This window comes from Mycteria americana, chromosome 1 (assembly GCF_035582795.1).
Source record: "Mycteria americana isolate JAX WOST 10 ecotype Jacksonville Zoo and Gardens chromosome 1, USCA_MyAme_1.0, whole genome shotgun sequence".
NCBI classification, from domain to species: domain Eukaryota; kingdom Metazoa; phylum Chordata; class Aves; order Ciconiiformes; family Ciconiidae; genus Mycteria; species Mycteria americana.
In genome coordinates, this window is record NC_134365.1 from 104537400 (window position 1) to 104553498 (window position 16099).

The 16099-nt window shown below is 40.4% G+C and overlaps 1 protein-coding gene across 6 annotated transcripts in view; it reads right to left on the minus strand.

Annotated features, from left to right (window-relative positions):
- Window positions 1-1552: 1552 nt before the first annotated feature.
- The window catches only part of POU2F1 (POU class 2 homeobox 1), a 114243-nt gene continuing 99696 nt past the window's right edge, over window positions 1553-16099 (minus strand). For all 6 annotated transcript variants that reach the window (XM_075515978.1, XM_075515961.1, XM_075515971.1 and 3 more), the window contains 6 exons: window positions 13857-14002; window positions 12814-12993; window positions 10122-10227; window positions 9339-9684; window positions 8394-8482; window positions 1553-7182 (listed from right to left, as the gene is read on the minus strand). In XM_075515978.1, the coding sequence (XP_075372093.1) occupies window positions 6872-7182; window positions 8394-8482; window positions 9339-9684; window positions 10122-10227; window positions 12814-12993; window positions 13857-14002 (1178 nt within the window). In that variant the 3' untranslated portion in view covers window positions 1553-6871. The remainder of the gene's footprint in view (window positions 7183-8393; window positions 8483-9338; window positions 9685-10121; window positions 10228-12813; window positions 12994-13856; window positions 14003-16099) is intronic.

Here is a 16099-nt window from a genome sequence, read left to right on the forward strand (position 1 = left end):
GGAGAGGGGAGGAGGGAGGGGGCCCAGATTATTCCAGTTATGGATGGTTCTTAGCAGGGTATCGCAGACGGAGCTAAAAGCAGCCCTGAGACAAAGCCCAGTAGTTGCTTTGGTTTTATGAATTTGGTCAGAAAAGAAGTACCTAGTACGTTCCACATCCTGACTTATTTGTCTACTCAACTAAAAGGTGTCTTCTCCCTTCTCCCACAGTTAAATTATTTGTAGTTCCAGTGCAAGCTTCCAAACACCCTTCTAACAGCATCCCACGGGGGTAAAAAACTCAGAGCGTGTACCCACTAAGAGTGTCCTGGGAGAAGTGGCAGACAGATCCGATTAAGATAGATAAGCTGAAAAAAGATCAAGTTCTTTTTGATGCATTACAGTGTGTGTTTGTCTGTGAAGATATGCAAGTACAGGAATCGCCTCTTTCCATCGTCCCAAAACCACTGAAACTACTTGCGCTGACATACAGGGAACCAGGTACCATTCAGGTCACAGAGCAAAAGATATCAACATTTTAAGAAATTGCAAACCGTGAGTCAATAACTTCACAACAAAGCCTCCTCTGTCAAAAATCTTTAAAGTATTTCAGGGGTCTCCCCGCTGGAAAGAAGAGAAAGACTCATGGGCAGCAACAGGAGTGCGATTTAATGTCTGAAAAGAGCAGAACCCCTGCCAGGTGTGTATCTTGAATTCTGTATTGCTATAGTATTTTGGAAAGGGAGGGACAAGTAAAAAGAGGTATTGGTTGCAAAAACATAAAGGAATTTGAGTTGGCTATGTGAGGTCTGACAACCATAAACCCAGTGGGAGGCAACGGGTTAGCTTACTCCTTTGGTAACATTCCACCCTAGGCAACAGTCAAGCGTACATCCAACAGGTATACCCAGGCCCTGTGGATAAACATCATTTAACTGTTTCAGGCAGAACAGGAATAGTGACTCTTAATAAGGTTAACATGGCAATAAACTGATCTACATTTTAAACTTCTGGTTAAAACCACGTATCATTGAAAGTTTGGACCAGACGCACTATTTCATCTGTCCCAAAACACTCTAATGACCATGAGAAACTACTTGTCTCTCTAAGATGATTTTGTAAAGTAAATTTTTATCTAAGAAAATATCAATTGATATTTAAGGTAAATCAGATGTTGTTTTGGTTTAGTATCTGTGGTACGGTTCCAGCTGTAACAGGTGTTCTGCTCCATTTATAACAAAGAAAGAGGGAATTTCTGTTTTAAAGAATGTTGCTCTGCAGGAATGTGCAGAGCTAAGGAACTAATACTGCTGTCTCCTTCAGTAACTCAACTGCAGAAACGTGTGATGAGCCAAAGAACACCACAAGGCTTACAGAAGTGACATTTAAACATCAGAATGAACCAAAACAAGAAGTTCCAAGAAAAGTAAAAGAAAGAAATTTTCTATTATTCACACAATCGTTGGCACGGATGCACATGGAGAATTTTCTCTAACATATTTTGGTAACAGCCATTCTCTTATTGCCTCCTGAGCAAAACTGGTTATTTCTATGCCTTTTTTTAAAAAAAAAAAAAAGAATTAATTATCCTAAAAGTTTTTGGCAAGATACCAAAAGATCAGAAGTATAAAATTTTTGTCTACATTTAATGCTCACTGTAAAATATGTAAAATTAAAGTAAGAAAAGGGGTAAAAGTAGAGTCAGTGGATTGCTCTTGCTCAAATGAAAAGCTATCATACTATTAGAGAACATCTGTTCTCCTGTGTTAAGATCAGCACATAGCTTCTTTGCTCAGTATTGCATCTCCCTGATTAACCTAAAAGGAGAAAAAAATAGCAAGCTCTAACTCCAAATACATCAGGAGCTATACTGTTTTCACAGAAAATCTCTTTGTCAGCCTGTTCATTTAAAGATAAAATTCAAACCTGAAGCTTCTGATGTCCTAAAAGGTCTATAATTCAAGCCATCAGAATATATGTCTTCCTCTTAATGTTCTGGCATTTTAGTTTTCTCCTACAACATAACCTCACTAGCACTCAAACAAAACTACTGAGCAACAGCAGCAGCACATTCCGACACGAAGATCCAACTAACTTTAAAGTGTGTTCTCCTTGCTGGTTCAGCCAAGCACAGATTTGCCATTCATGGTAAAGTGACTCTTTCAATTCAATTTAACTTGCATTTTGACAACTATTTATTGAAGCAGAGGATCTTAAGAGGTAGCAGAACAATGATGTGTCATGTCAAGTTACCCAAAGAAAAACGAAAAACTGAAGTAACACTAGCCTATGGGCTGGAAAAAAAACCCCAACTCTTAAAAATCAGGTACATGTGCATGTAACAAGCATGGTATCACCCCAAAAATGTTTGAGTGCATGCACATACACACCACCTCAGAGCAACATGATAAAATGTACTTAGACTAACACACACTGCACACTAACTCAGAAACAAAATAAATCCTCTTAAGGAGATTTAAACAGACAGATCTGACTCTTGTAAGCAGCCATATCTGTGTGTAGGTTCTATGAGCTGTTCATGATTCATTCTACGATGCCTACAGAAAGTGCGTTCTGAGTAGATCAAGTGTGCTAAAGCCAAGCTGGAACACATTTTCCTAACATCAGAAAGAATTTCATCGCCAGCCTACAACACCTCATCCTGAAGCCATTTTCTAAATTGTTCTTCTAGACCTTCAGGGCATATCTGTATTTGTGTGTCTGTAAATCTCTTGCTTTTTGAGCTAACTGTCCTTGGATATAATGAGAGAGTTTTTCACCTTCTCTTTTCCTGCATATGTCCTCTGGCATCCTTGCAACTATGAAAAGCAACCCACACATCTTTAAATACAGAGACATGGAGCTCTGAAAAAGAGATGCTATTATCCTTTTCTAACATGCCATGAAATTCCTTCCAGTCCTGGCTGACAAATCAATACAGGAGAAAATGTACCAGCATACAGCTAGAAGACTGTCTACAAATGATCATTTGCACAGAAAATCTTCCCCTAGAAAGCACAGTAAGGATTTAAGACTGTGAGCAAAGAACAGAAAATCATCTCCATTCACTGTATGAACCCACTGACACTGGAATCAGAGATGTAACTTTGTGTCATTGGAGGAAAAAAAATGAATTTGTCTGCTAAATAAATGTCCTGGGTCTGTCAGCAAGTTTGTGACAATGCATGTCCCAGTGTCTACTGGGACAATAATTCACCATTTTCAACACTCATGAACTCAGACCACGATCACATTTACTAGGTCTGCATACAATTGTTATTGTCTCTTTTCAGATGCATCAATTTCTGCTGTCAGCATGATTATGATTTAAAAAAGAAACTTCTGCTAAATTCTCGTACATGATCTCATATTCCTTTCATGCTCTAAAGGAGCGTATGCACTCTAACTAGGCAGATGTACACCCGCTGCCAATCTGGTTTCTGCTTTTCACCTAAACACTGGAGGTAGCCAGCATCCATGAGACAAAACACTGCTAGGGATGAAAAGCAGACTCCAGGAGCGACAGACAGTCATTGGGATGTTTTAGGACAACGAATCAGAGCACACTGGTGACGGACACCATGGGATATGTGCTGTTTGGGTATTATGCCAGCTTCCACAAGCAAAACCAAGCCCTTTCTAGATATGTGGCTACTCTGAGTTTCCAGTTTCTCTCAGAAAAAGACTTGCTAAGAAATTCCCTGGAATCTGGGCCCCAGAGAAGGTGATGGGGTAGAGAGGAGGAGGGTAAGGGGGTATAAGGTGCTCACACCAAAGCCATGTGACCAATGCAAAGGTAGTCAGGAAAAAAAGCAGATTTTTATAATAAATAAACCATCCAAGCTGCATTAGTGTTCCAGATATGTACTTAACAAGACCCTCTCCCAACCACAAACCAGCAAGAATGGGACATGAAAACTCATTCAGACAGCTAATGGCACAGTCTCTTTGAACTGTAGAGAGAGGATTTTACTCTGATTTAAGGCCCACCTTTCTTTGTGTTTCCTAGATGTACGCAAGGACCATGCCCCCCCACCCCACTACAAAACCCTTAGGGAGTAGAGGATACATCGGAGAAAAGACCGGTAGTATCCCCCCTTTAACAAAAAAAGCTTCCCAATAAATCGTATTTTTGCACAGGCGCGAAAGTTAGCGGGAACTTTCAGAGTCAGGAATGAAGGTTATAGCCGCAGTTTTCCCCATCCTCTTCCTTCATTGAACACAAGTCCCAGGGACTTGCATTCCTTTGGTAGAAACTGTAGTCCATGCTATGGCCTCCAGACCAACATAGCGGGTACCAGCATCTCCTCTTCTACTTCTTCCCTACCTCCCTGAAGCTCACCCAGCTATACCTTCTACTGCTCTGAAGCTATTACTGTGGGCCGATTCCATTTCTACAGTATTATTCATCGCCCTAAAAGTCTCCTGCACAGCCTGAAGTCATAGAGACACATCAAAAATAGATTTATCCATACTGGTGGGATGAGGGTGGGACCTGTTGGATTAACAATCCCCTGACATTGCCATTCTATTTACACATCAAACAAAAGAAAAAATTAAGATCAAGTTAAGAGTCTGCCCCAAGGATAACACAAATTACCAACCAAAAAAAAAAAGATTAAAAACAAGCAGCAACTTTTATATAAAATTAATAAAAACAAAAGACAAATGAAAAAGAAATTGTCAGTAGCATCTATCGCCTCTCTGCATCTGAACTGCACTTATACAAACTAGTCCATTAGTACAGCAGCTTGCTAGAAATTGACTTTGGTTCAAGCTTAGTTTTAAAAAAATAAAACATAAAAAAATCAAAAACACATTAGAAACGGTGGACGGACATTTGTTAGTTTCCCTGCTTGCAGTTCACTAGTTTTGAAGTTTTAGGGATAATTGGTTTAAATATTCAGTAAAACAGGAAGGTGGAGAGTTAGAGATGAACAGAGCAAAAACATGGCGGTGGGGGGAGAGATAAGGGGTTCTGCCACTTGAGTGCAAACGCAAATCCCACATGCTCAGGTCACAAACCAAAGCATATGTAGAGTTTAAAGTTGCTGCCTTCTGGATCTTGGATGTGAAGCTCCAGGATCCCCCTGAATCATCAACAAAATGAACATAGCTGCATCAGCTCATTATTTTAGGACACTCCGGTGACAAAAGAAAAGGGGGTGGGGGGAAAGGGACTCTTCTAATACCCTCGCTAGCTAGAAGTAATTTAGTTTTATACACATGGCAGAAACCTTTAAATCCATCAGGAATGGAAAGTTCAAAGTGAACTGCATTGCAGTAATCCAGTCTTTTTAAAAATCTTTTTTTTTGGTTCAGATACTAGATTGTATATTTAAGAATATACAGATCTAACTTCTGTACAGTTCATTACTTTTCCTCATCCACGTACATATCCTTTGCTACATGGATCAGAATCAACTTGAAAAGATCGTTACAGCGGTAGGAAAGCCCTGACGCTCTGGTCAGAGATGCTTATTTCCATTTTTACATAGCTAGCAGCATCGCAGCTCAGAGACTACACGAGATCAGCCAGGTATGTGCAAAGCCCCAGAGTAAGCTCTACTGTGTTGGCATAAACGATGGCAACTTCTGTTCTCATGTCATTGGCTTCCCTGTTTTGCAGTCAGAAGCATTTTTCTACTAGAAAGTTTTTCTAAATACAATATTGGAAGCATCAGAATTAACGGAAGAGGAATATTGCTATAAATAGGGAGAATCTGACCTTTTGAAATCCTGTACCAACTCATCTGGTGGAAATCTAGGACTGTAAATGCTGCTTTACATACTGCCAATTAGCTTGGGTAACTTGACATTTTTAAAATATTTGTGTGCGCTCTTAACAGCAAAATCAAATCAACAGAACAGAAGAGCCATCGGTATGTCACACAATCTAGACTCGGGAGGTCAAATCCCACTTCTGAAGTAAAAAGGAACCACGCACACAAAGCTAAGAGCAGAATTTGGCCATTTTGTCTAATTGAGAGAAGGAGAACTGCAGTTTGGAACTAATTCCTACCTCTGCTTAAAAAGCATAGACCAGCTTGGAAGTTTGCACACAATGATCTCTGCTGCTACACTGAGCTTCCTGCGCAAATGATGAACATAAATTCTTCTGACCCCTACAAGTAACCATTAGACAAATTCAAGGATGAGGAAACTGCTCAGAACGTTCCCAGAAGATTAGGACAGAAAGTCTATTTGTGCTCCATTCTTCCTCTCCACCCTCCCGCCCTCCCCCCATGGTGTGGGAGCTCGCTGAAAATAATCCAGGAGCAAAAGACAAACGCGTCCAAACTATATATATAAAAATAATAATAATAATAATCATAATAATAATAATAGAGATACACCAGTAATACAGGCCTGCCTAAATTGTACCAGTTAAGAAAGGAACCCCCAACATGATTGATACGATTATAAACACCTTGTATGACATAATGGCCTGTACAACAGACCTATAAAATGATAATTAAAAAAGAAAGATATTTAGACCAAAAAGAAACAAGAAATCCCCTTCCTATGTTTGAGTTGATAACCCACCTTAACTTGTCATTGTGACTGCTGGAAATGATAAGTAGTCCTTTCACTTTTTTTGTGGTTTTTTTTTGTTTTTTTGTTTTTTGTTTTTTTTACATTTTTGGTTAGAAAGTTCTCCGATCCATGAAGCGATCCTGAAAAGACAGTGTTTATTATAAAATTAGGCAAATGTCTGTCCCAGCTTTAAATCCTTCCTGTTTTGCTTTTGTTTTTTATATTTTTCCTTCTCTCCCTTGTCCCCAGCAACACGGCGAGAAGATGCCCATCACATTTTCAGTTTATAAACCCCGCTGGCAGCCAATCCCACCGCACAGTGAAACAGGCTGCTGGCAGCACAGCTCAGCCCGGCTCACTGTGCCTTGGAGGCAGTAGTGGTGGTGGACGTGGCCCCGCTTGCAGAGGCCACCGTGAGGAGAGAGTTCTGGATGGACTCGGCTGAGGTGGAGGTGGCGTGAAGGCTGGCGACTGGTCCAGAGGCCCCTGCGGAGGCTGCAGCTGCAGAGACCAAGCTAACTGGGTTGCTGGTGAGCAGAGAAAGGTTCTGAGGGTTCAGGAACAGAGGGGCAGTTACGATGTTAGGAGTACCTCCAGCATTGGCAAACACCAAGTTTCCAGTTGCATCCAGTGATGTTATTGGAAGAGAGCCACCAGATGCAAGAGCTAAAAAAGGGAAAATTGAGCAGGGAGGAGATAACGTTAGCAGTAAGCAGCAATGCAAAATGTGCCTAAAAGCAACTGGTCTCTGCATTTTCCTTTCTCTGATACGCGTGCTCTCTACACCACTGATGACAGTCATCTCATCATAGGTTGTTTTCTAAAAAACCAACTCTTTATGAAGAGTGGACAAGACCTTGCAGATACTAAAATGCCTGTCATCTGCTCCTAAACTAATTCCGTCATGCCTTTCTTCAGATCTTTAAGCGCAATACTGGTCTATGTTTCCTGCCACAGAAAACCTGTACATTCAGGCAACCTGTACTGGAAAGGGTTGAGATGAGTGTTCACATGAAATGACAGCTATCACAAGATGAAGGTCATGTAACCTGAGCATAACATTTTAAACGTTGACATACAACCACTTTTACAACTTACTCTCACTGGTCTACAGGGTTCAGTCTGCCTTAGATTACGATCTCCTAAATTTTTCTGTGACACTTTACGAAATGGTTCTTTCTTGTACCCTGGAAACAAGATTTGTTAAGCTAGTTTAGAGGATATTTGAATACACAGGTTAGCTAGCTCTTTAGGCACTTGCACGATCTACTTTTTACAGATGACGCACTATGAACTGAGAATAACTCTTGCTAAACTCAGTGGAAACTTCTGGCTGCGTGGCACGTCCAAAATAAATCTTTAAATACATAAATCCTTATTCAGAGGAGTAAAGTCCTACATAAGGACTTTAGGAGGTAGATTGTTTGTTGTGGGTTCTTTTTAAATACACATGAGGACAAGAATTCAGGATCAAGTCTTGCTTGGAACTGCCCTCCTAACAGACCTCAAAACAGGGCAACTCTGCTCAAGCTTATGCTAGGAGAGCTATAAAAAGCAAATGTCTAACCTGCTGGAGATACATGCCAATGGGGGGAGGATAACAAAATAAATTCCAGATCACACTCAATATCTTAAATGCCTCCTGTAAATCTCTACAAGATCATACACAGTTCTAATCCCTTTTCTGAAGTTGTACCTGCTCTTATCTCGATGATACATACGTAAGATGTATTTGCGCATTTAAATTCTGTAAAACCTTTACTCCTGTAACTTTTACGTCCAGTGCTGAGGAGTCAGTGTTCTTTTTTGGTAGAGAAAAACAAAGCACGTAAACTCAAGTTGTATGACAGAGATGCATTAAAAAGAATACTACTGACCCTGAATAGTTGCCAGTGTACTGTTGCTCATCAAGGCCGGGCTGAGAGCACCACCTAATGTCCCTGGATTGAGACTGAGTAAGGCACCTCTGCAGGAAGCAAGATCGCGGAAGAAGAAACAAAGACAAAGGGAAGGAATGTTACTTTTAAGAAAAGGTTGTCACTGCTCAGAAGTACACCATCATATTTAAAAAAAAAAAAGGGGGGGTGGGGAGGTGACGCGCGCGGGAGGAAAGACCAGAGATTAAGGGCTAATTTTAGTTTATTTTAGTTTTTCCTTCATGATGCCTTGAGTAGACGTTGCCTTTCAGCTGTGTGGTTAGCGACATGCCTGAAGTACAGGCACTGTAAATACATGACTTGTATTGATTTTTGCTGTATAATATTCTTGTAAAGTATTTTGGGGAAACTGCCACTCGTTAGAGAGCTATCATCATCTCCCAAATTCAGATAAGAAAAATGTAAATCAAAAGGAATTGAAGAAACAAAGTCATCTCTCAGAGCAACATTTTTTAAACTAAAACTTCAACAATACATCATCATGTATCTTTTACAGCTTCTTGCTCATGATGGAGAAATGAACACAGAGGTGTGAAGCGGGTCTAGGCTAGCTCTCCGTTTTACAATTAGTAGAACAGATTCCATGATTCACTGGTAAGTTGCAGCTCTTAAGTCAAGCTCTGCAGTGGGATGGATGACCTATCAAATCACAACATTGCTACAACACAGCTTTTTCATCTGTAAAATGAGAACAACGTTTGTGTCCATTGAATGGCCAATTACCATCTATAAGTAAACCTTCAGAATTTGAGATAAATGACACTAGAATCACAAAGTGAGCTACCAGAAAACAGTGATACATAAAAGCCCATACAACTTATCCCAAGACTTCTCCTTCCCTCTTCTGTCACCTCACCTAAAAGGGTGTGAAAAATTCATCCTTACCCAGCTGCAAACTGCGAGGATGCCATCAAGCCTGGGTTTAGTCCTGCTGCAGCAGCCATGGCAGCAAGACTTGCATTTGCAGGCAACTGTGCAGCTCCTTGTAACGCAGCTGCTGCCGCTGTTTGCAACCCTGATGCCGTTACCATCACCTGGCTGGTCCCAAGAGGGGAGGACAAGGGCGTGGAGGTTGTCTGTGTTGTGCTGGTCTCACTGGCACTGGATGCCTCTGAAGTGGAGGCTGAGGCAGAAGGGGAAGGACTCAGGGAGGGTGATGTCACTGCTGAAGAAGCTGGAGGTGCTGTTGAAATCACTGTTGCCGTGTTGTTGGAGGTGGTTTCTGTTGTGCCTAGAAGATTGATTCTGGTTAGATCAGTGCAAAACACAGATATGACTGAACAGAAACCACTACCCAACTGAACTGAACTGCACATCCAACTGAAAAGTAGACAAACACACATTTCTGTAGGACCAAGAAGCACCAAGAGTCTAAATGAGAAGCTCAGACTATAATGAAATGACACTTCCAAGAGAAGGCTGAGGAGCTCTAGAAGCTAGAAGCTAGCAATGGAATATAGCATATTTCATTCCAGCATCACCTGTGATTTTATCCCCAGAAAAGTCAACTGAACGGTCACAAAGACTGAAGTTTCCTAGTGGAGTAACAAGGAACAATGACAAGAATGTCCTGGGATACCAGTGTGACCAATACTGAATGACCTCTTGAAGAGCTTAAAAGGGGAAAAGGTAGATGTTAATGTGGGGGAAAGGGAAATCAGCCCTTACCTGTGACTGACAGACTAGTTACAGCAGGACTGGTCAGAGGGAGCACAGGATTGACAGTCAGGGTTGTAGCTGCACTGCTAGTCACAAGGCTTGCCGTGGTTGCCACCTGGAGGTCAAAAAAGAATACAACTGCTCAACTGTTAAAAGACAGAGAGTTGGCTACTAGACTTGGATTTCTTTCTTCCCATCCTCAGCTGAGGAAGTTATCAAAAACACTGCATATAAACTAACTGTTTTGTAACTCCATTACTTTATCATTCAGTGGACCAACCATAGTACCTTCTCTAATTACCAGCAATATCTTTATTCTTAATCATTCAGTATTGGAAGGGAGACAGATCCACTACATCCATACTGTCTCAGGATTGCAAGTTAGTCCTCCCTTACTGCCTCCCTCCAAAGACAGCATCGTGTTTCAATAGAGTCACTCTTGTAGAAAGAGTTACAAAATATATTAATTTACGCATGTTTTTTTTTTTCTTGTTTAAACATCTTTTCAGCTCCAAATCTCTTTTTCTGATAAAATTATTTAAATGCCCCGGCACTACCAAAGGTATTTAAGGTAATGTGTTTACATGGATAAACAGAATAACATTTCACTTTTACTCAACCAAACTATAACCTCTACTTTGATAAGTTTCCTTGTGCCAGAGGAAGGATCTCTGAATCTTAAAACATTCAAATGACATTAGCTAATTTTACTTGTGAACAGCTTATTACAAGAAAACTAGAATAAACTGAAGACATTACAGATAAAAAACACCAAAGATTTAAGGCTGGAGGAACTAGCTTATGAAGAAAAATGAAATAAGGAGAGAAAGGACTTTTTATGGACAAGAAATGGTGTCCAATGGAATATTCGAAGGCCATTATACATCAATGAGAGAAATGAATCCTTTAGAATTGCTCAAGAGACCATAGCCAAGGATATAGGCTAAAATCTTCCTCCTTTCCCCTCTCTTACCTTAAGTTTATCATCAGAGAAATCTCTCATGCTGCATATCCTCTTATAGGAAGTCAAATGCTTCATGCATTTTAAACAAGACTGGTGCAACTGGGACAGATCTAAAAGCTTTCTGCCCATCTCAAATAGTGTTTGAAATAAAGAAGAGCTAGATACATAGTAGCCTTCCCACAAATGCAGCCCAGACATCATATATGTTATCTGTCCACCGATCAGTTAAGGCCAAGGTCACAATCCATATTTCAGGGCAGTGAATGACCTAGAATTAATACAGCCAACCCTGTGGTTACAACTGACTTCAGCCAATGCAAAAGTAGGCTGCCATCAAAAGGAGCATTCCCCTCCAATCCTGCTTCAGAGCCCTAGCACTTGTGCAGCCAGGCTACAAGTCAGATTGGTTATCTAGCCCTACTGAAAATTCATTATTGCTCTTTACATAGTTAATTTGCAGTCAAACTAGTAAACTAAGCCTAGTCATCCTATGGACACATAATCTCCAGAGCTGACACAAGGAATCACCAAAGCACATAGTCAGTGAGGGCTAAGGGCAGCAGGGCTGCAACATCCATTCGAGTGGTAGCACAGTTTTAAGAGAAGCTTACAATGAGTGAAAATACTTAGTGAAATATCACTGAAAAAATGGAGACTGTGGTTAACACCTCAATTTTTTACATATAATGGCAGTTTATAATAAAAGGGAAATTTATGTAGGAAAGCTTTCTTAAGTTGCAGTCTGAGTACACTTGCATGGTTACTAAAACACACTGTCATAAAATCTCACTATGTTCTGCTTTGATAGCAAGGCATACAACCTTGCTTTCCAATTGGGGAAAGGAAAAAAAAAAAAAAAAGACTAAGTACGTTTAACACATCCCTTCCCCTGAAACAAAAGGTTGCATGCACATATCCTGAGACAAGGATGAGGGGAAAGAGTGACATGTCACCAAAATTAATGATTTAATGAGGTACTGGAAGATATTAGCTACTACAGTGATGAGGGTGGAATAAATACTACAAAAGGACAGCTACAGGCTACATAAATTCCACCACATTCCTATTAGCATAGCTACTATGAAATCTAACAGCTACTGTTTCTATTTATGAAAACAGACCTCCATGGACATTGGTAGCAAAGGAGCTGAAGGAACCTTGATGCATGTGTTTTGTTACTCTTATTTTCATGAAGTTTGTGTTTACCTGAGGCAAATACAAGTGTGGGAAATTAATTACATGAGTATTAGCTAACTCGTTCCTTTGTTCCACATCTTTTTTTACATAAATCATTCCTGACTAAAAATGACAACAGTATCATTGGATTTGTGTGACTTAAGTCTCCAAATGATACATTTTACTGCTGCTCATCTACTTATCAGAGCAGCCAAAGTAAGAGGGAAGAGGTAGAGCTGCTAAGCATTTTTTTAATTACTATTATTTTACAAAAGAAGTTTGGGCAAGAGAGAAAGTCCAGATATAAACTGGAGTTACTATCTGGAATATTTTCAAAGCAATAACCCCAACTGCAAATCTGCTAGTCAGAATATTTACTCACGAGCTGACTAAATAAAACACCGAAACGGAAGGCCTAACTAGTGCCTGATTTGTAAGCATTCTCTCTTACATAGTATGCAAGTCTGCTGTACAAAGGTGTAGCATGTGCAACTTCCACAGTGAGCACAGTAGAACTACCTCTTCCAGTGATCTTTGTCAACACAGTTTCTTGATTCTTACCAGTGAGGTTGGGCAAGGGAAAATTGCTTTGATGGGCGAGCTGCTGGTTCCACCACTGCTGGGTGGGTTGATCCTTTTCTCCTTCTGGCGCCGGTTACAGAACCAAACGCGGATCACCTCTTTCTCCATGTTTAGCTGGTCAGCTATCATGGTGATCTCATCCGAGGTAGGCTTTTGGTTCTGAGAAAAGGAAACAGTACTTGAAAAGCTGTGAAATTACCTTGTGAAGTTTTACATTATAGCTGCTTCTTCACTAGGCAGAAGTCTGGATGGGCCATTTATATCCAGAATCTCGTCAGTGGTACAGTAGAGATAGAGCATAATAGATACTTCTGCCCTCCATTTTCCTAGTTACAGGAACATTTCTACCTATAGTAAGCTGTGTTCCTTAGAGATGGGTGATGAAGACTAAGCTCACATACTTCTTTTTGAGAGAAGGGATCTGACTTGTGAGTTAATCTTTCAAGGAATTCTAGACATTGGTAAGGAAATCTTTCTTTCAGCATCTCTCAAAAAGGAATAGGAGAGATTAACTTTAGCAATAGCCAAATCAACCCCAAGTTGGCTAGACCTAGAATGAAAGACAGGTAGATTGAACTGAGGCTATCTGCCCATACAGCTGCACAAAGTGCCTAACACAAATAACATATGGCCAGCTAAAACCCTCACATTATGTCTGTTTAGACTGTCACCCCATTTATCCATCCTCAGAAAGGGTAATCTTTTTTTCTTCTTTTTGATGTGTAGAATATCAAGCTTAGATCTACGGCTCAGTATCTTGGAATGCAAAATCAAAAAGTCAGTGAACTGCAAGAACCAATGAGTTTTCTGAGGGTTGGTTTTTTTGTTTGTTTGTTTGTTTGTTTGTTTTTAAAGTGAAGTAGACATCAATGTGTGCTCCTTGGCACAGCCTTTGTATTCACCTTGTTTAGTACAAGCGCTTTCCTAAATAGCACAGTAAGGGGTTCACTCTAACAGATATGATTGTTAAGCAAAGTTTCTCCATTTCTTTATAGGCTGAGCAGAACAACAGGATCACTGACCTCCAGGAAACTCTTCTCTAAGGCCACACGTATGTTGGTCTCTATGCTGGTGCGTTTCTTCCTCCTACGGTTCAAGCCTTCAATCCCCAGCCCTGGAGAATTCAGGGCACTTGGGCTGGAGAGAGTTGAATCAGATGAGAGGTTTTCTGAAAAAAGAAAGTAACACAAATCAGGAGATTTTATTTGAATGCAGTGCAGTCTAATGCAAGTGTTATACACCTGTGCAAGGTATGTTAAAACCCACTCTGTATCTATTCCAGATATATAGAGATTTCTGAAGATCACATGCATGAATCGTTTTACTTGTAAATTACAACATATACTTGAAACTTAAAAGCTACAAGTAAGCCCAGAGGGCGCTCTCTGCTCCTGTATGCAACCACAGTATCCCTTTTATAATACCTATACAAAGTTTCTGTCTCCTTTATCTCATTCCATCCCAACACTCATTCACTGCAAGTCACAGTTTAAAGAAAAAAAGAAGCAGTAACCAATATCCATGAGCCACAGCTGTAAGTCACAGGCAATTATGAAAAAATCCAAGCAGCCTGAAATTTCTTTTACCCATTCTGCAATACACGAGAGGAAGAGGAAGTTCATAGCCAGCTTCACAGTGTTCAACCTCTTCTCTCTGGAGATCTTAGCAGATACCCAGTGCTATGCAGTTCTACCGAACAGCCTACACAGCTAGCAGCTCCCCCCCTCCTTAGCTTCACTAGGTCTCTAGCTGTCAGCCCCTAATCCTGTCTTTTTGGCTCCACAGAAGAACAAAGAGAGAACACACTTGACCCCACTTTGTAGCAGAAAGTGCAAAATAACCAACAGGCAGGTTCCAGCAGGGAATTTAAACAAAATGATTAATTATGGCTGGAGATGCCTCACTGCACTGGGGTTTGTGGGTGATAAGCAGGTGTCAAAGTTCACAATGCCTAAAACCATTCTGGTAGGCTTAAACGGGCAAGTACATTCAGTTCATTATTTTCTAGATTTTTTTTTTCAGTATGGCACCCATAAATGTGCTGAAACCTGTCTCCATCCTGAAAACCCCACAGAACAAGCTGAGTTCTGTAACAATAAATTCTCCAACACTCTAACGTAACGTAATGGAAGGGATCATCAGTATGCTTCTCCTGACTGCTTTTACCTAAAAGTAGCCTTTAAAGTAATCTGAATCTTTCTTCTAAAGATTTTCATGAAACTGAATCAGAGCCAAAGACAATGGTTCCCAGCTTCCAGGCTGTGAAGGACCATGACACTGTTCGCAGTCCTTAACTTAACTTTACAGATCCAAGTGCTTCTTCAGGCTAGCAGGAAAAGCAAACTATGACATTCCTTGCAGCACTGGACTCATCCAGTGTTGCTGGAAGGTTTGGGGACCACTGGCCTGTGGACTAGAGCACTGAGTGTGAAGTTCTTTATGTTTTCTATCACAGATCTAGATTGTCTAAAGATAACCCCATCAGCACAACAGAATGACACTTCCTTGTTTCAATGCAGGACAAATTTTCAACACTGCATCCAATTACTTTCAAAATTTCAGAGAATACTGTAGGTGTCAGCATAAAGCTCTGTTCATTTTGGTAAAAATAGGAAGGCACACACCGTCCCTGCCATCTGTTTAGCAGATCCATCAGTTTTATACTATGTACAGTTGTACACTTGGAAGAAAAAACTGGCTGACAGCACTCTTAAACACTTTCTATCCTAACACCTAGCACCACCATCCAAGCTCCTTTTGCTGGTGGGGAGAAAAAAACCACAACAAGAAACAAACAAACAAACAAAAAACCAAACAAAAAAAAGGAACACTACCAATATTGGCATCATGAATAACTTATCTCCCAGGAAAAAATAGTTCTGGAAGGAAAAATCAAAACCTAACCCACAAAAAACCTCTTCCTATGGGGAGAAAGAGAGTGTTTATAAAGACCCTTGGAGAGAGATGAAAAGAACACACATAGGGGTGTGGGAGGAGATGAATGCAATAAGCTCTGCCTACTGAAACAACAAACCATGCAACCCTCTCTCTACTACATATCTGAAAAAGAAAGCTGGAAGAGGATTAGAAGTTATATGCATTAACATACATGAAGGAGGAAAACCACGACACATATTATACCTCACCCCATGCAATTATTCAGCTGGCTGCAGAACACAATCGTGAAAGTTCATATTGGAACGATTTCAGATGCGTATGGGCACATGAAAAAGGAAGTATGGACATTTATTCCTACACCCTTGTT